The following is a 27,351-nucleotide window of genomic DNA, read 5'->3' on the forward strand; positions in this document are numbered from 1 at the left end:
CCGGAACGCCGCCGGGGCCATCATCATCACCGCCATCTACACCAACAACTTCACCGCCATCATCACCAACTCTTCCCCCCCCCCTCTATGCAGCGGTGTAACCCCTCTTTTACCCGCTGTAATATCTACTTAAACATGGTGCTCAACGCTATATATTATTTCCCAATGATGTATGGCTATCCTATGATGTTTGAGTAGATCCGTTTTGTCCTATGGGTTAATTGATGATCGTGATTGGTTTGAGTTGCATGTTTTATTATTGATGCTACCCTATGGTGCTCTCCGTGTCGCGCAAGCGTGAGGGATTCTCGCTGTAGGGTGTTGTAATATGTTCATGATTCGCTTATAGTGGGTTGCGTGAGTGACTGAAACACAAACCCGAGTAAGGGGTTGTTGCGTATGGGATAAAGAGGACTTGATGCTTTAATGCTATGGTTGGGTTTTACCTTAATAATCTTGAGTAGTTGCGGATGCTTGCTAGAGTTACAATCATAAGTGCATATGATCCAAGAAGAGAAAGTATGTTAGCTTATGCCTCTCCCTCAAATAAAATTGCAATAGTGATTACCGGTCTAGTTATCGATTGCCTAGGGACAAATAACTTTCTTGTGTGACAAAAAGCTCTTTACTAAAATTAACTTAGTTGTGTCTTCTTCTAAACAACCCCTACCTTTTATTTACGCGCTCTTTATTATCTTGCAAACCTACCAACAACACCTACAAAGTACTTCTAGTTTCATACTTGTTCTAGGTAAAGCGAACGTTAAGCGTGCGTAGAGTTGTATCGGTGGTCGATAGAACTTGAGGGAATATTTGTTCTACCTTTAGCTCCTCGTTGGGTTCGACACTCTTACTTATCGAAAGAGGCTATAATTGATCCCCTATACTTGTGGGTTATCACGCCGCCGCAGCCCGCGCTCCTCGGCTTCCACGCTGTCGTTCGAGGTAGCAAGCCTCGCGGTCGGCGGCAACGCCAACAACGCCTCTTCGCCGCCCCCGCAGGCATGGCCGGGCGGGAGGACGGGGCCGCCGCGGCGGGGGTCAAGGAAGAGTGGGCGCACCAGCTGGCATGGGGATGGGCCTCGGCGCCGGCGAGGGGTGGGACGACGCATGTGGGCGGCGCTGGACTAGGTGGGGATCTCGCCCCGTCGAGCGGCCCGTGCCACGTCGTTGAATAGTGGGACCAAGGAGGACACGAGAGGGCAACAACGGACAAGAGCGGACGACGGGAGCGTTCGCTTTTGTCCGTCGCGGACCCATTTGTGACCCATATTTGCGTTCTGTTTGGGTTGGAGCGGATAACAAACGGACAAGAGGTGGACACGCGCATCCATTTGGGTCGCCCCGTTGGGCGAAGTTTTCTGTCCAGATGACCCAACAGACAAAATGGGTCCTTGCCTTGGAGTTGCTCTAACCATCTATAAATAGCCCACATTACAAGAGAGATGTTACATGTTGTTAAATGAAGCTTCAAGCTCCGGGTTTTACCGGTGCCGTTTACCCAGGACGATCTTTCCCATAGAAAATAAAGCTCCAGCTCAGACTAACTAAACCATCTTCACTGTAACTTTGGGAAAGGATGAGCCCTAAATCATTGTTACTTGAGCTCAAAACTTGGTATTGCTACACTTGCAGTCACATTAAAGATGTTCAGAGCAACAGGTAACTCTGGGTGCTTTGGGGAAGGATGAACCCTAGAAAATGTTCGGATCGTCAACATGGGCTACTTCTCGCATCAACATGCTGCGTCAATGACTATTTTTCAGCATGACAAGTTGACAACATTGTCAACCAAAATCTATTCGGACTCCGAATAGTGGAACAGCAAATGACAAAAATATTACTGTCTTGCTGGTAGAATAAATATGAGAGTAGCAACTATTCCTAGAAGAAAGCCAGGTCGGGAAAGTTTAAAAGTAGATGGCTAAATATTACCCGTCTTGCTGGTAGAACAAATAAAGAAGAGTAGCAACTATTACTAGAAGAGAAGACAGGTCGGAAAAGCATAGAAAATAGAAGAACTTTGTTAGCAAAAAGATCAAAGGTACCGAGACACCTGAACACCATAACATTATTAGAAGTAGCTGAATCGGAGTAGACAGGTCACGGGTGTCAGAAAGACATTCACCCAAGTGGTAGTAATCTTCCTGACTTTGGGATTTCATGTACAACTATTTCAAGACATCAGCATGCACTAAACTGCATATAACAAGGCATAACCAAATAATGCTACAAATCCAATTGTAACGACACAAATTGAGTGAACCTGAGAACAGATTACCAGTTATAAGGGCACCAACTGAACGAATTCGACAACTGAAAGTTATACAAGGTTCTACTGCATTCTAATATACAGTATTCAAGAAATTCTTTGGTTACATCTTATTAAGGATATCATTTATTCATCAGCACTCTTTTCACTCACTATTTCGAGAATGAAAGATTGAAAGTTGTTCAGTTTGTACTTGAGAGTCATCATGATTATGATATCAGAGTTTAGAACAATACAATGTCAAAAGAATCAATGTTCAAAATTCAGTTTCTAAGATCATGCAAGTCACCGTGCCTTTCCAAAATCAGTCAAGAGTACCAGTTGGTGTTTGCGCATGATTGACTAAGGATGACGAATCCAGTCTCTTAACTGCAATAAGTAACGAGTAATGATGGATGATGGTTACTGTACTCACCAAAGCCCAGCACCACCACACCAACTCCAGACTCCAGTCTCTTATAAAGGCAAACTTTCCATTTCAGTCATCGGATGAAAAAAAAATAAGTGTATGATTGTTCAAGTTGACTGCTAATAAACACAATGCTTGACAAGTTGACATTGGTCACACTCAAACTTCCATTGTACTGCTGCCACTGGAGTTGCTCATATAAATTAGGATAGCAACTCTATGACACAAACTTCACGGCAATATTGAACTACATCCGTCTACCTTCATACAGAAAATAATTGTGGGGTAAGGATTCATTTTGCTTGCCAAAATGAGCTATTTATTGTGAAAAGACCCTCTATACAACACTCTCTTGCGCTTATGTTGTAGTAGGAACCAAGAAATTGGTGGCAGTTAAGGTGAAATCCTCTGGAACTCAACCCGAATATATTAAGCAAAATGAACAAAACAGAGAATTGCCTGATAAAAATTTGTCACCACTTCAGAAACAAGAGGCATAAAATGTACACAGCACTGAATTAGGAGGCGACCACCAATTTTCGGAAATTATAACATGTCAATCGATCCAAAGTGTCAAAGAGCTATACACTTAAACCCAATTATTCCAGACAGCAGTCAATAATATACACACACAATCAATAAATAAGAAACAAAAACACGAATTCACAATCACATAAGTTGATACAACAGAGTCATATCGAGAGAGGGCTGACGGAGTTCACCGCGATCTTACTCTGACGGCTCGCTGGCCTCGCTCTTCTTGGGCTGCGGCGGGGGCTGGGGGCGGCTGTCGTAGTCAACGACCTCGGCGTCGGTGACGGAGCGGGAGTGCTGCACGATGGATCGGCCGATGGAGTTGATCCACTCCTCCTTCTCCTTCTCGGCGTCGGCGATGAAGTACATGGTCTCGGCCGGGTTGGAGAGCTCGAAGGCGAACTGGCGGTTGAGCACGTCCTCGGCGCCCTTGACGGTGAGGCAGGAGGAGACGGGGATGATCCCGCGGGGCACGGAGCCGCGCGTGACGGCGGCGTCCTTGAACCAGAAGAGCCGGCCCTGCTTGAGCACGAACCAGCGCCGCCGCCACGTCTTGATGTACTCGCCCTGCTTGGTCAGCCACCCCGCGCGCTCCGCCCCGTGCCAGAACTCCACGCCGCCCGCCGCCGGGTCGTCGACGCCGCCCGACGAGGAGGAGGAGGAGGAGCCCATGACCGCGCGCCACAGGCTGGCCGCCATCGCGCCGGGGGGGATCGGGGATCCGGGATCGGGTGGGCGCCTGCGAGCGCCGGGGGGGGGGGGGGGGGGGGGGGGGGCTACGACTGGGGAGGAGAGGGACAGAGTGGGTGGGGAGTATTGCGCCGCCGGGCGGTGATTTTGATGCGATCGCAAAGGCGTTTTATATCAGCTGAATTGATTCGCTTCAATCCGGTATTATTCACAGAAAATCATAGCGTTTTTTTTGTATAATGGGAAAATCAGAACAGTTGAGCCGTGATTTCGGCTTTTTTTTAGTCGGCTGGAACCTATATGGGCCCACGAGAAGCCCATTTCGGCCTGATTTTGGTAAGGGCTGGTGGGCTCTATACCACCGTTCATTCATCAAGGACGAAATTTATACACACTTATATTAGCCGAAATCACTGATTACAGGGTACCCCTTGCAAAGTTCACTCCTACATTCTCAGGTTACGAGCACGTCACTTGTCGCAACTTGAGAGTTTTTCTTTTTTCGTAGGTTTATTTATTCAAAATATTTTATCTCTTAAACCGTGTTTCCAAATCCCGAACTGTTTTCATCGTTGGATTTTTCGCGTTGAGATTTTAGAACTAGATCAATGCTGATAGGTTTTGAAAAACTTTTTTTGAAACCTATAAAAAAGTTTTTTTTACGGAAAAACAAGACAAGATAAAACCGAGTTGGAAGCACGGTTTTTCCACTTCTTTTTTCCTTTCTAGAAGAGGCACATCGCAAAAGCAAATATGTGCCTTCACGAAAAACAAATCTGTGCCTCTCACGAAAGCAAATAAAAGGAAAATGTGTTTTTTTTTATTTTTCGAGAGCGACAGATGTGTCTCTCATGGAAGCAAATCTGTGCCTCCAAGAGAAGCAAATATGCGCCTCTCGTGAAAGCAAAAAAAATGCATTTTTTTCATTTCCGAGAAGCCTAGTTGTGCCTCTCGCATAAGCAAATCTGTGTCTCCATGAGAAGTAAATCAATGCCTCTTGTGGAAGAAAAAAGTAACGTGTTTTTTTTCTTTTTCGAAAGGCACGACTGTGCCTTTTGCGGAAGCAAATATGTGACTCCACGAGAAGTAAATACGTGTCTATCGTGGAATTTCCTTTTCTGTCTCTTGCGGAAGAAAAAAATGATTTTTCATGCAATTTTTTAAATTTTTTTGGTCTAAAACCTTGGGAAAACCGGGCAAAAGCTGAAAATAAATTATCTAAAACCAGAAAAACATACAGAAAATTTAAAATTTCCTGAGGAAGCGCCTAGGATACGACACGTAGCGGTGGCTGAGAGCGCGCCAAATCTCAGCCCACCAAAAGTGACCCTTGAGGGGCTCCTGTAAGGGGTACCCCTCGCTTAGTTGCTCTCTAAGTTAACACTATGATCTAAAACAACTTTGTAAACTATTTTAAGACTTTTTAGATCACGCTACGGAGTAGCATATAGCATGTTATATTTAGCGATGGACTGTTCTGCTACTGTAACTTATCTCAAGAGCACTTTTATGGGAGCCTCAGCGGCTCGGCACCTGTTATCAGGGACATACAGAAGAGAATGCTACACTTTGATGAATCAGAAGTTGTTCATGAGACTAGGGAACACAACTTTTAAGATCATGATTTCGCAAAGGCTTCGACCTCTCTTACCGTTGGACGGCATATTTGATTCTCCGCCATTCCTACTGGTCTTTCTTTTTGTAGTAGATATTATTGGTTCTTGAATAAAACATGGTGGAAACCCCTAAAAAACTATGTTATCGCTATGTGTTAAAAAAGTGGATTTGCTAATTCTCATTTAAGTGAGAATTAACAAAGTCAATAGATTATCGCAAGTCAGTAGTCACATAGCCATCGAGTCATTTTCCTAATAGTAACACAATCCTGGAGTTAGCTATACAACTACGTTTTCTAGATTTTACTGCAATCGAATGTTTGAGATGGAAAAATATGTTATCGCGGGAATGGAAATTTCCTTTAACAAGCATGGCAAATCCTTCTCATGTTTAGGCCTTCGTTGGTCCATAGGATAGAAAAGTCAAGGGAATAGGAAAGTCATGGGAAATGAGATGACATGTATATCAAAATCTATGGATATGAATAGGAAAAGAGATGTCATTTGCTTCAAATCATAGGATTTTTTCATTGAGTCTAGACTAATGTTTATTTTCCTATGAAATATGAAGGATATGACGAATACTTCATAGGAATATGATTCTATTCCTACAATCCAATGGACTCTTAAGGAAAATTTTCCTACAGAAATCCTATCCTATAGAATTCCTACAAAATTTCTATAAATCGAAGGGGGGCTTAGTTTTTTGTGGGGAATTGTTCTGGTTGCTAAGGAAATAGCTTCAAAAAGGAAATAAGGAATTACCCTGCTTGCTAAAGAAAATTGTCATCCCTACTACAACATAATTGGTCACATTCGATTTGCCATGCTTAAAAAATATAATGTCAGGATTTTAGCATTTTCGTTTTCCTACAAAATTTCTACAAATCGAAGGGGGGCTTAGTTTTTTGTCAGGACAACCAAAATCACTGCAGGATTGCAAGGGTAGACTTATAAAATCTGCCTTTACGGTTTACAAGGTTTAAGAAAACAAAACCAAGGTCCACGATACAAACCCACAATGAGCCGATGGCTCAACACCCCAAGCACATGCAATACAAACCCAAGCGGGCCCTTGTCTCATTAGCCGAAAACACACCAAACATACTATAGTCGAAGGGCGGCGGTGCTCACTTGCCATGCCCATGGTTCCATTTCAAGATTCTAAAAAGGAAATATCACCACTAAAACATCCACTCAAAAGAGACGAACATAACCCTTCTAAGAACAGAGCAATTTTTTTTTGAAGGGAAGAACAGAGCAAGTTAGTGAAAATGACCTCTAAAGACACCGATGACTTATCTCAAATGGATAGATGTGTTATTCGTTGTTTTCCCCAAAGCCATCAAATTGCGGTAATGGGGTCCGGCCACTACAAGTACGGTAGAACTCTCATATTCAATAGTATTTGCTTATTTGCTTTATATCATTATGTTTCATTGTTGTCTAAAATGAACAAAAACACACTCTAAGGGTTACCCTCTCTGTTTTTGGCATATTTTTTCCACCAAACATCTTTGGCTTTTTAGGGCTTAATTTTCGCTTTCTCGCTAGGCGGCTACTAGGGGCCGACCGACCGACACAAATTACGTCCGATCGCACACGAGCCGTTAGATCCACCAACTGCTGACCACCTGATTTTTTTTCCTTTCGCCCTCTTACTTCATCTTGCCCAATCGCGTGCAGGAAGAAAAAAAGAAGAGGAGAGAGCGCCGCCCAACTTCTTTGGGATCCCCACACGTCGCTACCCCCTCCTCCCTCCCCTCGCCATCATTTTCCTCCCCGTTTGCCCTCCCTGCAGCACCCCCATCGACGGGCGGTGGTTTGGCCATGGCCGCTTGCAGCTTCAGCCGTGGATGGGCGCAGCCGCATGATCGCTGACACGTAGCCTCGACCGGCAGGGCTTGCAGCTCGCCGCCCTATGGTTGCAGCATGGTGCACCCCTCGCCGTCCTCGCTCGTTGTACGTGTGCATGTTGCACGCACTGTCGTCTCCTGGGTCACCACTCCCACTTTCGCCATCCCAGCTCATCGTTTGTTCCTTTTCAGTTTGCTAGTTACAACAAAAACATGACTCCGCCCGTCGTCGCCAATGCACCGCTTCATTGATTATAGCGAAACAATCTACCTTCTTTTTTTGGAACGTAGACGCCAAAGGCGTCCGACTTTAAATTAATAAAGCCAACAGGCGGTAACCACATAGTTCAATGGTCATCATCAAACAAGGCCATCAGAACGACCAAAAGAAAGGAGGTTCACCAACATCAGCACGCAGGCTGGCAGATCATTAGCACGCAGGCTGGCATAACGAAAGTTCTAACTACAACGACGAGCAAAAGGTGTCGAGGAAAGGAGATGCAAATATATCACTCTTGGTCTGCTACTTGGCGTGCTTCCGTCTGGATGTAGCGGATCTTTGCCATCGTCTTGGTCATGCGCTCTTCATCACGCGGTTTCCCCAACGGTGTCCAAGTCTGCAAGAATAAGTGGCATTTGAACAAAATATCAGCAGTGTGAGAAGGAAACTTCTTCTCGATGGTCATCTTATTGCGAATAGTCCATAAAGACCAAAGCAGCGCCCCTACGCAACGCCATACGATCAGTGAACTAGCCCCTTTTTGCGAACACAAGATATGTAAAAGATCGGCACCCGACGATGGGTTACAATTTTGCTGAAAAGCAGCTCTCACTGCGCTCCAGGCAAATCTAGCTAGGTGACAGTGGAAGAAGGCATGGTTAGCATCTTCGATGCAGTTGCACAACACACATGATCCGTCGGAGCGGCCGTTACGAATCGCAACGTTATCTGCCGTCGGGAGGCGATTTTGAAACATCTGCCACAGGAAGATTTTTATTTTCAACGGGAGGCCAACCTTCCACAACCCCCTAGCTATGTCCAGCACCTCGCCCTCGGTTAGTTTACTATACAGAGACTTAACCGAGAATGATCCCGAGGAAGATAGCTTCCAAGAGACCTCGTCCGCACCCGGACTGGTTGAGCGATGACCGATCAAGGCCTTCACCTCGTTCCATTCATTTTCCTCGTGCGGGAGGAGAGATCTAAGGAAGATAACTGAAGGCGGAGAGGTCTGGAGTGCCTCGCCCACCAGCAGCTCCGTGTTAGAGGCAACTTGGAATACTGCAGGGTGACTCTGCCAAAGAGGAGAAGTGTCGATCCAAGAGTCCAGTCAGAACCGGGCTAACTGGCCGTCCCGGACCTGAAACTTAGCCCCTAAGGTGAAAGCAGGTCGCACAGCCTGGATCCCGTTCCAGAATGAGGAGCCCGGTCATTTTGCGGAGAAAACATTGCCGTTAGGGAAATACTTAGCCTTAAGTAGATCAGCCCAGAGACCCGACTCGTTTTGGGCTAGCCTCCACCACCATCGGGAAAGGAGGGCGACATTCACGAATTTGGAATTCAATATGCCCAAACCACCAATTTTTTGGACGGCAAACCGCAGCCCATTTGACTAGGTGGTACTTCTGCTTAATGCCCGTTCCCTCCCAAAAGAAACGGGAGTGAGGCGTGTCCAATTTAGCATGCACCCCATCCGCTAGAAGAAACATTCTCATGGTGAACATTGGAAGAGAGGATAGGCTAGAGTTAGTAAGAATAAGTCTCGCTGCGGAAGACATAAACCTCCCACGCCAAGGGCTCACTCTACCCGCTACCTTTCCATAGAGGGGCTCCCACTCCTTAATGGAAATCCGGCTATGTGGAACGGGCAGGCCAAGGTATTTGGTTGGCAAGCTCCCTAGCTTGCAGTTGAGTAAGTTGGCCACTCTCCTACTCTCATGGTCAGCCATCCCCATGGCTATGACCTCGCTCTTGAGAAAATTAATTTTGATCCCGGATAAGAGCTCGAAAGCAAGCAGCAACAGCTTGATCGAAGCTATGCTATTGTCATCCGGTTCAAAAAGCAACATCGTGTCGTTAGCGTACTGCAGATGCGTAACCCCTCCCGGAATCAGATGCGACACCAACCCTTTGATGTGCCCTGCCGAGCGAGCCTTAAGTAACATAGCTGACAAAGCATCCACAACAAAATTAAAAACAATCGGAGATAATGGGTCTCCTTGTCTTAAGCCTTTTTTGTTGTGGAAGAATCTACCCACCTCCCCGTTAATAGAAACAGCCGTTTGTCCACAATTAACCAGATTCATGATACGGTGGACAAAACCTGCCTCGAAACCCTTTTTGAGGAGCACCTCCCGTACAAACTCCCAGTTTACACGGTCGTAGGCTTTTTCGAAATCAAGCTTGAGCAGCACCCCTTGCTGCTTTTTATTTTAAGCTCGTGAACGATTTCATGAAGGGCAATAGGGCCCTCCAGAATATTACGGCTTTTAAGGAAAGCCATTTGACTTTTAAGGATGACCCTTTGGGCAACGGGGGCCAGCCGGGTCGCGTAAGCCTTGGCACAGATCTTGAAAGGCACATTAATAAGCATGATTGGTCTGAACAACTTAACATTGTCAGCCCCTTTAACTTTTGGAATAAGGCTGATAACCCCGTAGTTAAGGCAGGAGATATCTACCGTTCCAAGGGCAAAACCATTCACAATATTAAAGAAGATGGGCCGAAGCAAAGGCCAAAATCTGCAGAAGAATTCGACCGGCCAGCCGTCAGGGCCCGGGGCCATGCCTTTCTTCATACCCATCAGAGCAGCATCTACTTCTTCAGGAAGGAAAGAGAGCACCAAGCTCTCGTTCTCCTGGGAGGACACTCGATCCCGAGGATCCCACAAATCCTCGCGGATACTAAGTTTTTTCTCCTCAGTCGTACCCAATAGACCAACGAAGTAATCGTAGATGTGACGGGAGATGTCTCCCTGGGAGAGAAGGAGGCCATGCTCCGACTGCAGGCGAAGAATCGCGCTCTTACGCTTTCTACCGTTAGCGTAAGCGTGAAAATAAGCTGTGTTTGCGTCTCCCTTAGTCACCCACTTAATGTCGCCCCTACGACGCCAGTATTCTTCTTCCGCACGAAGGATCGCTAAAACCTTGTGCTCCAGGTCATACCTATGGGCCCACTCGGCTTTCGAAAACATCCGCACATTTGCATGGGCATCTAGGTCAGCGATCTCCTCAATAAGCCTACCACGCTCATGTTTTGATTCACTGCCATGATTGGCACCGCACCCACGCAGGAAGGCGCGCAAGATTGCAGCAGCAACCGACCAGCACTCTACTGGTCCCCTTTGGGGCCCGTGCTGGGCCAGAATCTGCTCCCAGTGAGAATGCGCCATGTGGATGAAGCCCTCCGCTTCAAACCAGGCAGACTCGAAGAAGAAACTCTTGCTACGCTGAGCTCTCTCTTCCCCTGAAGAGAAGATAAGAGGGACGTGGTCCGATCCAATACGAGTTTTAGCCACCAAGGTACACAAAGGAAAAAGGACCTCCCATTCCGGGGTAAAAAACACCCGATCCAGCATGCTGCGAACCGGGGCCAGCTGTTTGTTAGTCCAGGTGAACCCGGCACCCGTACGAGCCGCTTCTCGCAACGCAGCCGCCGCAATGGCATTATTGAACATGGACACCCTTGTCCAGTCCACCCGGTCGTTGTTTTTATCCGCACCCGAGCGGATCAGATTAAAGTCTCCACCCACGACCAGGGGCAGATTAGCCGTGCGCTTGGCCCCAACCAAGGCCGTGACTTCGTCCAAAAAAGTGGCAGAACGTGCGTGATCGGCAGGACCATAAACACACACCACCACCCAAATAAGCCTAGAGACACTATGCCTAATCGTAGCAGCAACAAAAAACATGCCTTGCTCCCACGAAAGAACCTCGCAGATGTCTCGGTTGCAGCCCATCAGGATCCCACCCAAGTGGCCTGACGAGGATAACCAGTGCCAATCGAAACGATTGAGGGGGTCAAAAGCCGACAAGTCACAATAAGAAAAATCTGCTTTAATAGTTTCCTGGAGCGCAACAACATCTATCCGTTCCTTGGCCATGTATTCCCTAAGTTGTGTCCGACGTCCCTCGTGGCCACAACCTCTAATGTTCCAAAAAAGATACCGCATTAGATCAAATAATATGATTCCGCAGGCGGACCCCGCGAGAGGTCACCGCCTTGGCCACACACTTCCGAGTCGTAGCACAACTGGAAGAAGGAAGCATTGAAGCAGCCCTTGCTTCAGCTTCCCCATCGGGGCAAGAGGTGGCACCATCCCCTGCTGGTACCAACCCAGACGAGGTCGCAAGCACACAACGAGCCGCAGCTTCGGCAAGTGCCGCTTGGGCCTCCTCACGCGCAGGCACTAACGAGATAATCTCTCCATGAGGGATAGAAGAGGCAACACCACTATCATCCAAAATTCGCGACAGATGTGCATCAGAGAAAGCATTGAGAATTCTGTAAGAGGGTAGAGGGTTACCTGAAACCTCCAGGTTCTTGTCAGCAGTACGAAGCTTGGCGCTCTCTAGAGAGGATAGATCTCCCAGCTTGGCCTTGGACCTCGCGCTTAGGGCATGCTGCGGCACCGGAGTCGCCTTGGACCTCGCGCTTGGGGCACGCTGCGGCACCGGAGTCGCCTTGGACCGCTTGGCCTTAGCACCCGCACCCACCGACGCCAGCGCCGCTCCTAGATCACCCCGAATCTGCTCCGACTCCATCACCGCACTCGCCTTAGCAGCCGGCTTCCGGCCCGCCGTCTTCTTGGGAGGTCTGCCCGAGCCACCCAAGCCGCGACACCCGGAGGGAGGGGTTGGGGCAGAGTCGTGGATGAGCACACAGCCAGCTTCCACTCCACCAGGAGCCGTCGGGGAGCGGGAGGCCGCGACCCCCAAGTCACCAGAGAGCACCTCAACCACCATGGGGGCCAGGGATGGCGATCCAAGATGGGACCCATATTTATCAAAGAGACAGCAAGAGTCCGGGCCAGCGGAGGAAGGCTAACGGCAGTATCCTGCGTAGCCACAGCCCTCGATCCCCCATCCCACAATCTAACTTCTCGCTATGAGTAATGGAGACCAAGGGAATCCAAATTTGGAAAACAGTCTACCTCTTACGTGAACTTTTGGAAATCAGCCATCTACATTTTGAGAAGTACAAATATAAATCCACGGAAATGGCCCCAAGCTCTACCGAGAGGATACCATTTTTTTTTCAAACTTAGAGCATCTACAGCCGGACTTGGCAAATCCAGCCCCTCAAACATCCGCGGACGCGCTCGGGCGCGTCCGCGGGCACTGACCGGGCACCCTCATATTTGTCACTCTGTCCGCGTATCTCATATCCGGCGCCTTATATCCATTCTACACATGCAAACGTTGATCTATCCTACGTGATCAAACGACGAACAACAAAAATCGGCTGTAAAGGAACACAAAATCGGTTGCAAACGGACATTGACATACTTCACCACATCCAAAAGATCATACTTCGTCCCGGACAAGTTCTTAAACTTCTATAACTAAAAACACTATAAACATTGAGGCGGAGGGGAGGCGGGAATAACCACTTCTGATAGCCGGCATTTTGCCCTTCCGGTCGTCGGCGCAGCTGTAGGCGTCCGCGGCTGGTGGAGGGTCTTGGTCGTCCGACGAGGAGGTGCAGCTGTCACCGTCGTCGGAGTCGAAGTCCGAGAGGACGATGAGCCCCCCTTCATCTGACGGACCGCCCTGTCCTGCTCCCGCTTCAACCTTGCCACCCGAGTCTTCTCCGCTGCTGCCTCATTCGCCTCGCGCTCCGACTACTCAATAGCAAGCCGGAGCGCCTTGGTGTTCTTCCGTCGGAGGCGGCGAGCGTTCGTCTCCGCCGTCGTGACGGAGAGGCAGTAGACCCATGCGAGGAGACGCGCGTCCTCGTCGGCGTCCAGCTCTGTCCCGCGGCGGTGGCGCGCGGACTGCTTCGCCGCGTCCCTCTCCCGTGCATGCTGCCTCTCGCGGCGCGCGGCGCGCCTCTGACTCCGGAGTGCGCGTGCATGCCGGTGGCGCGGGTACAAGCACCCAGCGCTGGCCACATGGAGGAGCGGCCCGCGGGGGAAGGAGACGGCGTGGGGCTGATATGTCTCCAACGTATCTATAATTTTTGATTGTTCCATGCTATTATATATTCTGTTTTGGATGTTTAATAGGCTTTATTATACACTTTTATATTATTTTTGGGACTAACCTATTAACCGTAGGCCCAGCCCAAATTGTTGGTTTTTTGCCTATTTCAGTGTTTCGAAGGAAAAGGATATCAAACGGAGTCCAAACGGAATGAAACCTTCGGGAAAGTGATTTTCAGAAGGTCTTTGCCGTCCGCTTACATAAAACGGACGGCAAAGAATCTTTGCTGTCAGTTGGCGGACGGCAAAGAGAGAGATGGGCCCCACTAACGAGCTGCTTAGAAAAAGACCTAACGGCCCCTCTTTGCCGTCTGCTAGCAGACGGCAAAGAGCAAAAAAGTGGACGACAAAGGGGGGCGGACGGCAAAGAGATAACGTTATTTTTGGCAGACGGCAAAGTGAGCTCTTTGCCGTCTGTGTTTTTTTGGCAGACGGCAAAGAGGAAACACAGCACACAGATCGATCACGCAGATCGATGACTTGGCAAGATCTCAGACGCACATCTCCACCCTCCGTCGGACACACATCCCAGCCACCCACGACGCACGCGCCCCCAGGGCAGCACCCACGCGCCCAGCCCCATGCCCTGTCTTCTCTCTCCCTTATCACCACCCCCACCGCACGTCTCTCTCTCTCTCTCTCTCTCTCTTTTCTCTCCCTCTCGATCCAAATCGAGGAGGCCGGCTGGCCGGCGCCCGCCACCACCTCGACCCCCGGCCCCGGCCAACACCTCGCCGGCCCCTGCCTCATCCCCCGTCGCCCCTGCCGGCCTCCGTGCCTCGTCCCCCATCGCGCGCCGTCCGCCTCTGCCACGCCACCGGAGCCCGCCTCCGTGCGCCGCCCAGCTTCGCCCGCCCCCGCTCGCCGCCGGCCTCCTCCGCAAGCCGCCCGGCCTCGCCTGCCTCCGCCTACGCTGCTCTCTGCCTCCCTCTCTCAGCGCGCCTCCGAGCACCAGCGCCTCCGAGCACCAGCAGCCACCCGCCTCCGAGCACCAGCAGCCGAGCCGCAGGCCTTCACCTTCGCTGCTCTCCTTTGTAGCCCGCCTCCGCATGCCGCGGGCCTCCACCTCCGTTGCTCTTCTCTGCCGGCGATGGGGCTTGGCGCTGACGGAGTTGGTGCGGTCCAATGGATCTAGCGCTCGGACGAGGGTGGCGAGCTCCGGTGCGGCGGCGGACGGCTTGAGCTCCTCGGGTGTCCATGGTGGTGTCGGTGTGCTCCTGTCCATGGAGAAAGGAAGGAGAAGGCAGAGGGACGCGGCTGCTGGTTGTTGCTGCTCCAGCGAGCATGGCACAGGGGATGGTTGCAGGGAGGCGCGTTCATCCAGATCAAACACCTGTACTGTAACGCAGTGTAATCCGTTCGTGTGTAATCTGTTCGTCTTGTTAAACAGAGTAGTTTTGTTTTGGATCAGCAAGCTATATGATGGATAGTTTTGTCCTGTGAAATCCGTTCGTTCGTTGTTGATTCTTGAAACAGCAGTGTTGATGGATACTGTGGTGTTCGTCCTCAGTTCGTTCCTCGTCGCCTCTGCACTTGGACTATTTGTTCGTTTTTTTTAAATAAAAAAATTCTTTGCCATCTGTAATGTTTCTGGCTGACGGCAAAGAAAGAGTCTGTGGCAGACGGCAAAGGATGGCGTGGTTTGCCGTCTGTGGCAGACGGCAAAGCCTCCCGTTAGACACCTAACGTGGCTAACGTCTATCCTTTGTTGTCAACTTTCTTTGCCGTCTGCTTGCCTAGGAAAGCTGACGGCAAATGTCTTTGCCGTCCGCTGTTTGAAAAGAGACGACAAAGAAGCTCTTTACCGTAACTGTCTTTGCTGGAGCCTTTTGCCGTCCGCCATCCTTGTCTTTGCCGTCTGCCATGGCAGACGGCAAAGTAGCTGATTCCTGTAGTGATATACTCATATACCCTGAAAACATCATATACGGAGCCAAAACCCTATTTCCACCGCCGCAACCTTCTGTACCCGTGAGATACCATCTTGGGGCCTTTTCCGGCGCTCCGCCGGAGGGGGCATTGATCACGGAGGGCTTCTACATCAACACCATAGCCTCTCCGATGATGTGTGAGTAGTTTACCTCAGACCTTCGGGTCCATAGTTATTAGCTAGATGGCTTCTTCTCTCTCCTTGGATCTCAATACAAAGTTCTCCTCGATTCTCTTGGAGATCTATTCGATGTAGCTCTTCTTTTTGCGGTGCGTTTGTCGAGATCCGATGAATTGTGGGTTTATGATCAAGATTATCTATGAACAATATTTGAATCTCCTCTGAATTCTTTTATGTATGATTGGTTATCTTTGCAAGTCTCTTCGAATTATCAGTTTGGTTTGGCCTACTAGATTGATCTTTCTTGCAATGGGAGAAGTGCTTAGCTTTGGGTTCAATCTTGTGGTGCTCGATCCCAGTGACAGTAGGGGAAATGACACGTATTGTATTGTTGCCATCGAGGATAAAAATATGGGGTTTATATCATATTGCATGAGTTTATCCCTCTACATCATGTCATTTTGCTTAAAGCATTACTCTGTTCTTATGAACTTAATACTCTAGATGCATGCTGGATAGCGGTCGATGTGTGGAGTAATAGTAGTAGATGCAGGCAGGAGTCGGTCTACTTGTCACGAACGTGATGCCTATATACATGATCATACCTACATATTCTCATAACTATGCTCAATCCTATCAATTGCTCGACAGTAATTCGTTTACCCATCGTAATACTTATGCTATCTTGAGAGAAGCCACTAGTGAAACCTATGGCCCCCGGGTCTATTTTCTATCATATTAATCTCCCATCAACAAGCTATTTCTGGCGCCGTTTATTTTGCTTTCTTTACTTTTAGTCTTTATCATAAAAATACCAAAAAAATTATCTTATCATCTCTATCAGATCTCACTTTTGCAAGTGGCCGTGAAGGGATTGACAACCCCTTTATCGCGTTGGTTGCAAGCTTCTTATTTGTTTGTGTAGGTGCGTGGGACTCGAGCGTGGCCTCCTACTGGATTGATACCTTGGTTCTCAAAAACTGAGGGAAATACTTACGCTACTTTACTGCATTACCCTTTCCTCTTTAAGGGAAAACCAACGCAGTGCTCAAGAGGTAGCAAGAAGGATTTCTAGCGCCGTTGCCGGGGAGTCTACGCACAAGTCAATACATACCAAGTACGCATCACAAACTCTTATCCCTTGCATTACATTATTTGCCATTTGCCTCTCGTTTTCCTCTCCCCCACTTCACCTTTGCCTTTTCTTCGCCCCTCTTCCGTTCGATCTTGTGTTACCATGTGCCTTCTTTTTGCTTGCATCTTCGCTTGCTAAAAGTTTATGGATCCTCATCCGCTTGCTAATCTTTTTAAGAGATCCAATTGTGATGAACCAATTGCTAGTTAGTTTTGTGCACTAGATTATCTTTATGAAGTTTTGCTTGAAATTCATGAATCTGAAAATTGTGATGAAGAAATTTATGAAGTGATTCACGATAGCCCCTTGAATAAAAAGCATGATTGCAATGATTTTACTATAAATTCTATTGATGTCAGTTGTGCTAATAATATGCAAAACCCTAAGCTTGGGGATGCTAATTTTGCTATGTCCACTACTTGTTGCAATGATCATGATTGGGGTGATTCTTCTTATGATCTTGAAAATTTATTTAAGCCCCATGATGAATATGAGATTGATAATAATGTTTGCAATAATATTGAAAGTGGGTTTGGAAGAGTGTCAACTTTAGATCCCACATATTTGGACAACGTTCAATCTTATGAAGTTTTTGATAAAAGTGGGTTTGGAGAGGTCATGACTTTAGTTAATGATAATCCCACTATTTTGGAAGAGTGTCAACTTCGCATGCATGTTGATCGTGTTAAGAATATGTTATGTGATAGCTATTTTGTTGAATTTGCCTATGATCCTACATGTAATTATTATGAGAGAGAGGAAAATATGGTTAGAAATTTCTATCTTACTAAATTACGTCTCGTCATGTTGAGATTGCTATCGTCTCTTTCTTCTTCTTTGCATATGCTAATTTTTGCTTGCTATGATTGTTTGCTTATAAAATGCCTATGCATAGGAAGTATGTTAGACTTAGATGTGTTTGTTACGTGTTTTATGATGCTCTTCTTGCACTTTAATTCTTATCTTTTATGCGAGCATCATTAAAATTATCAATGCCTAGCTAGGGGCGTTAAACGATAGCGCTTGTTGGGAGGCAACCCAATTTTATTTTTATTTTTTTTGCTTTTTGCTCCTGTTTAGGAATAAATCTTTGATCTAGCCTCTGGTTAGATTTATTTTTGTGTTTTAATTAGTGTTTGTGCCAAATAAAACCTATAGGATCTTCTTGGATGATAGTTATTTGATCTTGCTGAAAATTTCAGAATTTTCTGTTCACGAAAACAATTGTTAAAAATCACCAGAACGTGATAAAATACTGATTCCAATTGCAGAAGATCAATAAACAAATTATTTAGGTCTTCCTATTTTGGTAAATTTTTCGAGTTCCAGAAGTTTGCGTTAGTTACAGATTACTACAGACTGTTCTGTTTTTGACAGATTCTGTTTTTCGTGTGTTGTTTGCTTATTTTGATGAGTCTATGGTTAGTAAAATAGATTATAAACCACAGAGAAGTTGGAATACAGTAGGTTTAACACCAATACAAATAAAGAATGAGTTCATTACAGTACCTTGAAGTGGTGTTTTGTTTTCTTTCGCTAACGGAGCTCATGAGATTTTCTGTTGAGTTTTGTGTTGTGAAGTTTTCAAGTTTTGGGTAAGGATTTGATGGATTATGGAACAAGGAGTGGCAAGAGCCTAAGATTGGGGATGCCCAAGGCACCCCAAGGTAAATCCAAGGACACCAAAAAGCCAAAGCTTGGGGATGCCCCGGAAGGCATCCCCTCTTTCGTCTTCATCCATCGGTAACTTTACTTGAAGCTATATTTTTATTCACCACATAATATGTGTTTTGCTTGGAGCGTCTTGTATGATTTGAGTCTTTGCTTTTAGTTTACCACAATCATCCTTGCTGTACACATATTTTGGGAGAGACACACATGATTCGGAATTTATTAGAATATTCTATGTGCTTCACTTATATCTTTTGAGCTATATAGTTTTTGCTCTAGTGCTTCACTTATATATTTTAGAGCACGGTGGTGGTTTTGTTTTATAGAAATTATTGATTCTCTCATGCTTCACTTATATTATTTTGAGAGTCCTACAAAACAGCATGATAATTTGCTTAAATTGTGAAATTAGTCCTAATATGATAGGCATCCAATATTAGTAAAAACTTTCTTATAAGTGCGTTGAATACTAAGAGAAGTTTGATACTTGATTATTGTTTTGAGATATGGAGGTAGTGATATTAAAGTTGTGCTAGTTGAGTAATTGTGAATTTGAGAAATACTTGTGTTGAAGTTTGCAAGTCCCGTAGCATGCACGTATGGTAAACGTTGTGTAACAAATTTGAAACATGAGGTGTTCTTGGATTGTCATCCTTATGAGTGGCGGTCGGGGACGAGCGATGGTCTTTTCCTACCAATCTATCTCCCTAGGAGCATGCGCGTAGTGCTTGGTTTTTGATGACTTGTAGATTTTTGCAATAAGTATGTGAGTTCTTTATGACTAATGTTGAGTCCGTGGATTATATGCACTCTCAACCTTCCATCATTGCTAGCCTCTTCGGTACCGTGCATTGCCCTTTCTCACCTTGAGAGTTGGTGCAAACTTCGCCGGTGCATCCAAACCCCGTGATACAATACGCTCTATCGCGCATAAACCTCCTTATATCTTCCTCAAAACAGCCACCATACCTACCTATTATGGCATTTCCATAGCCATTCCGAGATATATTGCCATGCAACTTTCCACCGTTTCGTTTATCATGACACGCTTCATCATTGTCATATTGCCTTGCATGATCATGTAGTTGACATCGTATTTGTGGCAAAGCCACCATGCATATTATTTCATACATGTCACTCTTGATTCATTGCCCATCCCGGTACACCGCCGGAGGCGTTCATATAGAGTCATGCTTTGTTCTAGTATCGAGTTGTAATCATTGAGTTGTAAATAAATAGAAGTGTGATGATCATCATTCATCGAGCATTGTCCCAAAAAAAGAGAAAGGCCAAATAAAAAAAAGGAAGGCCCAAAAGAAAAAAAAAGAAAAAAAAGGGGCAATGCTACTATCCTTTTTCCACACTTGTGCTTCAAAGTAGCACCATGATCTTTATGATAGAGAGTCTTTTGTTTTTTCACTTTCATATAGTAGTGGGAATTTTTCATTATAGAACTTGGCTTGTATATTCCAACAATGGGCTTCCTCAAATGCCCTAGGTCTTCGTGAGCAAGCAAGTTGGATGCACACCCACTTAGTTTCTTTTGTTGAGCTTTCATACATTTATAGCCCTAGTGCTTCCGTTGCATGGCAATCCCTACTCCTTGCATTGACATCAATTGATGGGCATCTCCCTAGCCTGTTGATTAGCCGCGTCAATGTGAGACTTTCTCCTTTTTTGTCTTCTCCACATAACTCCCATCATCATATTCTATTCCACCCATAGTGCTATATCCATGGCTCACGCTCATATATTGCGTGAAAGTTGAAAAAGTTTGAGATTACTAAAGTATGAAACAATTGCTTGGCTTGTCATCGGGGTTGTGCATGATGAGAGCATTCTTGTGTGACGAAAATGAAGCATGACCAAACTATATGATTTTGTAGGGATGAACTTTCTTTGGCCATGTTATTTTGAGAAGACATAATTGCTTAGTTAGTATGCTTGAAGTATTATTATTTTTATGTCAATATTAATCTTTTATCTTGAATCTTTCGGATCTGAATATTCATGCCACAAATAAGAGAATTACATTGAAAATTATGCCAAGTAGCATTCCACATCAAAAATTCTGTTTTTATCATTTACCTACTCGAGGAAGAGTAGGAATTAAGCTTGGGGATGCTTGATACGTCTCCAATGTATCTATAATTTTTTATTGTTTCATGCTATTATATATTCTGTTTTGGATGTTTAATGGGCTTTATTATACACTTTTATATTACTTTTGGGACTAACCTATTAACCGGAGGCCCAGCCCAAATTGCTGTTTTTTTTGCCTATTTCAGTGTTTCGAAGGAAAAGGATATCAAACGGAGTCCAAACGGAATGAAACCTTCGGGAACGTGATTTTCGGAACAAACGTGATCTAGAGGACTTGGAGTGGACGTCAAGCAATCAACGAGGAGGCCACGAGGCAAGGGGCGCGCCGTCCACCCTCATGGGCCCCTTGTAGCTCTCCTGACCGACCTCCTTCGCCTATATATACTCATATACCCTGGAAACATCATATACGGAGCCAAAACCCTATTTCCACCGCCGCAACCTTCTGTACCCGTGAGATCCCATATTGGGGCCTTTTTCGGCGCTCCGCCGGAGGGGGCATTGATCACGGAGGGCTTCTACATCAACACCATAGCCTCTCTGATGATGTGTGAGCAGTTTACCTCAGACCTTCGGGTCCATTGTTATTAGCTAGATGGCTTCTTCTCTCTCTTTGGATCTCAATACAAAGTTCTACTCGACTCTCTTGGAGATCTATTTGATGTAACTCTTCTTTTTGCGGTGTGTTTGTCGAGATCCGATGAATTGTGGGTTTATGATCAAGATTATCTATGAACAATATTTGAATCTCCTCTGAATTCTTTTATGTATGATTGGTTATCTTTGCAAGTCTCTTTGAATTATCAGTTTGGTTTGGCCTACTAGATTGATCTTTCTTGCAATGGGAGAAGTGCTTAGTTTTGGGTTCAATTTTGCGGTGTCCTTTCCCAGTGACAGTAGGGGCAGCAAGGCACATATTGTATTGTTGCCATCGAGGATAAAAAGATGGGGTTTATATCATATTGCATGAGTTTATCCCTCTACATCATGTCATCTTGCTTAAAGCATTACTCTGTTCTTATGAAATTAATACTCTAGATGCATGCTGGATAGCGGTCGATGTGTGGAGTAATAGTAGTAGATGCAGGCAGAAGTCGGTTTACTTGTCACGGACGTGATGCCTATATACATGATCATACCTAGATATTCTCATAACTATGCTCAATCCTATCAATTGCTCGACAGTAATTCGTTTACCCACCGTAATACTTATGCTATCTTGAGAGAAGCCACTAGTGAAACCTATGGCCCCCGGGTCTATTTTCTATCATATTAATCTCCCGCCAACAAGCTATTTCTGGCGCCGTTTATTTTGCTTTCTTTACTTTTAGTCTTTATCATAAAAATACCAAAAATATTATCTTATCATCTCTACCAGATCTCACTTTTGTAAGTGGCCGTGAAGGGATTGACAACCCCTTTATTGCGTTGGTTGCAAGCTTCTTATTTGTTTGTGTAGGTGTGTGGGACTCGAGCGTGGCCTCCTACTGGATTGATACCTTGGTTCTCAAAAACTGAGGGAAATACTTACGCTACTTTACTGCATCACCCTTTCCTCTTTAAGGGAAAACCAACGCAGTGCTCAAGAGGTAGCAGGGGCCGGCGTGGACTGTGCTATCCTTGCGTCGCTGCGCGCGGGCCGGTGCGGTAGCTGCGGCGACACTCCAGATCTAGAGTTGCCGCCGGTCTCCACCTTGAACCGCTCCAGCGCAATGCGGAGGGCCATCTCCTCGTAGTCGAGCTCCGAGCCAGAGTCACTGCCGGAGCTGCTCATCATGGTGGATGGGATCGGAATCGAAGAGGGAGAAGAGTGGACGAAGTGAGAGAGAGGGAGAGAGTGAGTTAGGGTTTGAACTAGCCTCCCGAATTGTGGGTTTTTGTGGGGTCGTTGGTGGGTCGGGCTTGTCAGGCGGACGCGCCCAGACGTGCCCTCATATCTGCCAATTTAGACTGGATATGAGGGGTGCCGGTCAGCCCGGGCGTTTGCCCGTGGTTTGAGAGGTCTGATTGGGTTGATTTATTTTTGACCGGTCAGTGACCAGATGGCCTGCCCGGGCATTTGAGACGGATACGAGAGGTCCGGCTATAGATGCTCTTATATGATATAGCCAGTGACAAACACGGAGGGCTGTTCTACTATGCTAGCTGCAGTAACACTCTAGAAGGTTTGTAGTGCTATATCGCAAGGCGAGCCGGAACTCTGGTGCACGGATCGACCGGAGCTTCTTCTGTCCGGCTGGCACATTGCCACGGTCTGCTCGACGGCGTGCGCTAGTGGCGCGCCGGCGCTGACAGGGGCGACCCCGCTGCCGGGAGGTGCGCCCTCGGGGGACACTGGTAGCACTTGGCGAAGAGCCCGAAGGTGTCGATCTGCTTGACGAAGTTGGACACGCTCGCCCAGCCGCCGAGCCCGAACCCGACCACCAGCACCCACGCCACCACGAACGCGTTCACCACGAACATCCCGCTCCAGCTCGGCAGGAACGCCGGCGGCTTCTCCGCCGCATTCTGTTGATTTGCATCGCACCCAAGAGAAACACCACGTCAACACAAGAGCATGTAATACCGGCCGACACGGCGCGCGCTAATGGACGTGGACGAAGACAAGCAAGCTTACCAATCTGGCGTGGGCGGAGCGGTAGGTGAGCATGTGGGCGACGGCGGGGATGACGTAGACGGTGAAGCTGACGAGGAGCGCGCCGACGGCGGAGTTGATGGGCCCGAAGAAGGGGAAGATGATGGCGAGGAACCAGATGGGGAGGACGAGGGGGAGCCGCGCGAGCGCGCGCCGGAGGACGCTGCCGGTGTGGTGCATGCCGATGGCCTTCTCCCACACGAAGTAGAGCGGGGTGCACGCGAAGCCGAAGGTGATGAACTGGTGGATGAGCATGAGGATGACCGCCGCGTCGCGCCACCCGGACTTTGGGAGCAGCGAGAAGGCGTTGGAGTGCGTGAGCAGCGCGTCGCCGAACGCCCAGTACATGGTCGACGCCGACGGCAGCGTCAGCGTGAACACGTACAGCGTCGCCACCAGGTAGATGTACTTGAACTTGCGCGGCTTCCACATCGCGTGCATGATCTCTCTGCATGCATGCGCACAGCCAAAGTCAGTTTCTATGTACAAAAATATTGGGCTGTTCCAAGTACACTGCATGAACAATTTCGTGGAAGCAACATATTGCCTGATCGATCAGTTAATTATTACCAAAAAAAAGAAAAGAAACTGATCATCTTATCATAACGGCAGGCAGTTACATAGAGAATAGAATCTTTTCGAGAAAAAAAACATACATAATGCGAATATAAACCCTTTGGAATTAGCGTACTACGTACACCTATATGCTTTACGGTTGATGGAATGAAAAGCAGTGCTTCTCCTAGTCAGGAGGACATTTAGGAGGATGGAGACGTCCGTGAGGAATCTCGCCCGACTTTCAACTCTCACCCAGTTTTCAAGGCTATTATCAAGGCCAAATGCATCCTTGAATAGCTTATATAGCAAGGAATGGCAAATGAGAAGGGCCATTGCCATTTGTCAAGCACTCAAACAGAAGGATTTTGGATGGAATACCCAAAGTAGGCCATTGTGGCGCCTTTGTCTCCACTAATCAAAGGTTGCTAGTTGCTACTAATAGACTCGGAATTATAGACAAGCGATGGCCCGCAAGAGGACCGATTTGGTTTTACTTGATGTGAACTCCGCACTAGCTAAATGGAAGCCGGTCCACATCATCTAATCCCTAGACTTGAAAGAGCATTTCTATCACCGAAAAAGAAAACGCCGCCGAATTTCTTAAGACAAAGGCCACTCCAACTAACAACCGGGAGTTTGAACACCGCACATACCGGCACCGATTATTCCTCGATCGCGTTGGCCATAATCATTAGTCGCGACACGAGGATCATCATGGATGGAGCAGTCATATATTAAGAAATGGGGATCAGCTAGGGAATGAACGATGGGGGAATAAAGGCTTGCTCATGAGGAGGAGTATTGAAATTCATAGTTAGTGCCTAGCAGAGGGCACTAATCGAGTAGGACTGTAAGTGTTCATCACCTAGCTAGCAGCTGGCTTTAGTGCCTGCCTACCGACGGTAAGAAGCTAAGACAGCTGGTTCTCCACGAACCGCGAAACATTTTTAACTCGAACATCGGGATCGGTATGTTTTGCCCTCATCTACAAAGCAATTCTCTACAAGATGTCACTCATCATGCCAGTCAAGTTGGGCAGGAGGTGGGGGACCAACGAACGATGCAGTGGAAACGACCAGCACTAGATTTTCAGTTTTCAACTCTATCCACGACCTCCCAACACAGCACTATGCAAAAGTTGCACCAGGTGAAAGCGCAGACGATAGATAGATACTGGTGTGGTCTGTGGTGCACTAATAATTCAGCAACCGTAGCCAGGTTTTAGATTGTTTTTGTAGTACTTACACGGTGACGGCGTGGCCGCCGAAGGTGTAGAGGATGTTGGTGGCGCCGGTGAAGTAGAGCATGAGGCTGTTGGGGCCCGAGTGCTTGGCGCCGGGGACCTGCGACCGACAGAAAGACATCGTCAGTGTCGTCGTTGGTTAGCGTAGTGTGAACCCGTGTGCCGATCACCAACAAGGGATGCTGGCTTGTAGTGATGTTGGGACAAATGAGTGAGCGTGCGTGCGTACCTGGCCGTGCACGGCGGCGGCGATGGTGAGGTACCAGGCGGTGTAGGTGGTCATGCCGAGGCCGAGGAAGGACCAGATGCGGTAGTTGTGGAAGGAGGGGATGAAGACGGTGGTGGCGCAGCAGGCCACGAAGATGTAGGTCCACGTCCGCTTGTCCAGCCGGTCGTTGATGTAGTAGATGTTACTGCGTGCCATACGTCGTTTCTTCCACGAGTCAGTTCATCTCCAACATAATACGTACGTACATGCTACTGTAGGAAAGGGATGAACCTTGCGCAGGCGATGAGCTGGATGACGGAGCCGAAGAGCAGGAAGGTGCAGTTGAAGGCCAGCCCGGCCGCCTTCCAGTACGGGCCCAGCAGCCCGTCCAGAACCTCGAACCACTGTATCCCAGAGAGAGAGAGAGAGAGAGAGAGAGAGAGAGAGAGAAAAGCAATCAATTCAATTCAGTACTCCTAGGAAACATAAGAATTCAGGGACTAGTGCATTCGAGTTTGATGTAAGGATGGATACGGATGGGTGCATGCAATGCATGCATGAATGCCTATCCCATTGCGGTTTTGCTTCAGCGATAAGGAACTGGTCAAGTCCACAGCACACAGCACGCAAAGCGCCTTTTCGTCCCCAACTCCAGAGCATCACGATCGCGAGCGGACGGAGGGATCCAATTCCGGTACAGACTAGAAACGGGTGCCGGAAAGCCGGAGAAGAAAGATGGAAACTGAAAAACTGACTGAGGCAGAGTGGAGTGGAGTGGAGTCCGACCTGGATGACGTGGTTCTTGAAGCTGACGCCCTCCCTCTCCTTGCGGGCGCGGTACTCGACGTAGAGGACGCTGATGAGGTAGGCGGTCCAGCTGCCCATGAGGCCGTAGAACACCTGCAGCACCAGCCCGGAGGCCATCCCCAGCTGCGAGAAGGAGTAGGGCAGCGTCAGCAGCACCTGCGCCACCTGCACTCACGCACACACCCACGCGGATCCGATCCGGACCGGCGATGAGGCCTCTTCGTTGCGAAGCGAAGCGACGGGGAAGAAGATGGATGCGACGGACGTACGTACCTGGTTGGAGGCGCAGCTGAACCAGGCGTCCCACACGGACCCGCCGTGCCAGAGCATGTCCTTCACGGTGAACCCGCCGTCGCCGTGCCCGCGCTCCGACTCCTCGCCGCCGTCCATCACGCGCGCCCCCTCCTTGCCGCCGCCGTGGCCGCCGTCCGCCATGGCCATGATGGACTCCTCCGCGTGATCCCCCGGCACCATCCTCCCTTTTTTTTTCTCTCTACGCACGCGACAGGAAGGAAACCAAGAACCCGATGTAACAATGGCTGCAGGGAACAGAGGAACACACGCACCGGCCGGTGGCTATATATGCACGGCAGTAGTAAATTACTAGTAACAGCCAGCACCAACCTGTCGCCGGAGAGGGGGAGTAAAGCTGCAAGGCGCCGGCGGAATTAACTGTGCTGCTATCTGGCACTGGCAGGCCGCCCGCGGCCGAAACTGCAGAGTTGGCAGCAGAGTGGGTGCAGTTACTTCGCCGCGGCTTTCTCGGGATCCCGCAGCTCCGCCTCTCGGCCGGGTCTTCCTTCCCCCTCGCGGCCGCGGCGTCCTCTTCTCCCGGCCTCCCCGGCTCCGCCTCACTTCTCTCGCTAGGTGTCGAGTGAGGAGGGTGGGAGGCGAACCACACGCCACCCACATTTATAACGACCGCTCTAGCATACGACTAATTTCTAGGAATACAATATTCATGTTAAAAATATTCTAAAGCAGAACATAAACAACGACTATCATGAGTATACAAACATTAGAGAGTACAAGTATATTTACATCGAATAGGGTACAGGTAATGTGTGAAATTTTATAGAACTTGATTATAGTAATAATGCTTTTGGAAGGCTTTTGCATCAATTGTATTCCATCTTGTTGGGACGATTTATGTGATTTAACGTGGTACTAAAAGAAATCTAGAGAAAATATAAACAACAATGACTATGCGGGGAAAAACTAAAATTGTAGAGGAATTAATAGACAATAGTAAATAAATACAATAAATAGGATATACACCATGGAACTCAATTAATGGTCTTGCCTTGATTCATGTTTTTTATATATTGGCACATTTTATTTCTACTATGATGTGTCAATCT

General features: G+C 47.6%; 3 protein-coding genes across 3 annotated transcripts; all 3 read right to left on the reverse strand.

Annotated features, from left to right (window-relative positions):
* Positions 1 to 3,217: 3,217 nt before the first annotated feature.
* Positions 3,218 to 4,042, reverse strand: LOC109770156 (pleckstrin homology domain-containing protein 1). The gene has a single exon (XM_020328868.4). The coding sequence runs from the start codon at positions 3,912 to 3,914 to the stop codon at positions 3,411 to 3,413; it is 504 nt and encodes a 167-aa protein (XP_020184457.1). The 5' UTR covers positions 3,915 to 4,042; the 3' UTR covers positions 3,218 to 3,410.
* A 3,607-nt stretch (positions 4,043 to 7,649) lies between these two features.
* On the reverse strand, positions 7,650 to 12,382 carry LOC123496888 (uncharacterized). The gene is made up of 2 exons (XM_045232289.2): positions 11,904 to 12,382; positions 7,650 to 7,994 (listed from the first exon to the last, which is right to left on the reverse strand). The coding sequence occupies exons 1-2, from the start codon at positions 12,340 to 12,342 to the stop codon at positions 7,966 to 7,968; spliced, it is 468 nt and encodes a 155-aa protein (XP_045088224.1). The 5' UTR covers positions 12,343 to 12,382; the 3' UTR covers positions 7,650 to 7,965.
* Positions 12,383 to 22,615: 10,233 nt separating this feature from the next.
* On the reverse strand, positions 22,616 to 26,875 carry LOC109770155 (auxin transporter-like protein 2). The gene is made up of 8 exons (XM_020328867.4): positions 26,615 to 26,875; positions 26,264 to 26,483; positions 25,970 to 26,155; positions 25,475 to 25,587; positions 25,205 to 25,388; positions 24,978 to 25,075; positions 23,157 to 23,622; positions 22,616 to 23,047 (listed from the first exon to the last, which is right to left on the reverse strand). Exons 2-8 carry the CDS (start codon positions 26,462 to 26,464, stop codon positions 22,811 to 22,813), a joined length of 1,485 nt encoding a protein of 494 aa, XP_020184456.1. The 5' UTR covers positions 26,465 to 26,483; positions 26,615 to 26,875; the 3' UTR covers positions 22,616 to 22,810.
* Between the last annotated feature and the right edge of the window lie 476 nt (positions 26,876 to 27,351).

The sequence above is a fragment of the Aegilops tauschii genome, chromosome 1, assembly GCF_002575655.3.
Source record: "Aegilops tauschii subsp. strangulata cultivar AL8/78 chromosome 1, Aet v6.0, whole genome shotgun sequence".
Classification (NCBI taxonomy): domain Eukaryota; kingdom Viridiplantae; phylum Streptophyta; class Magnoliopsida; order Poales; family Poaceae; genus Aegilops; species Aegilops tauschii.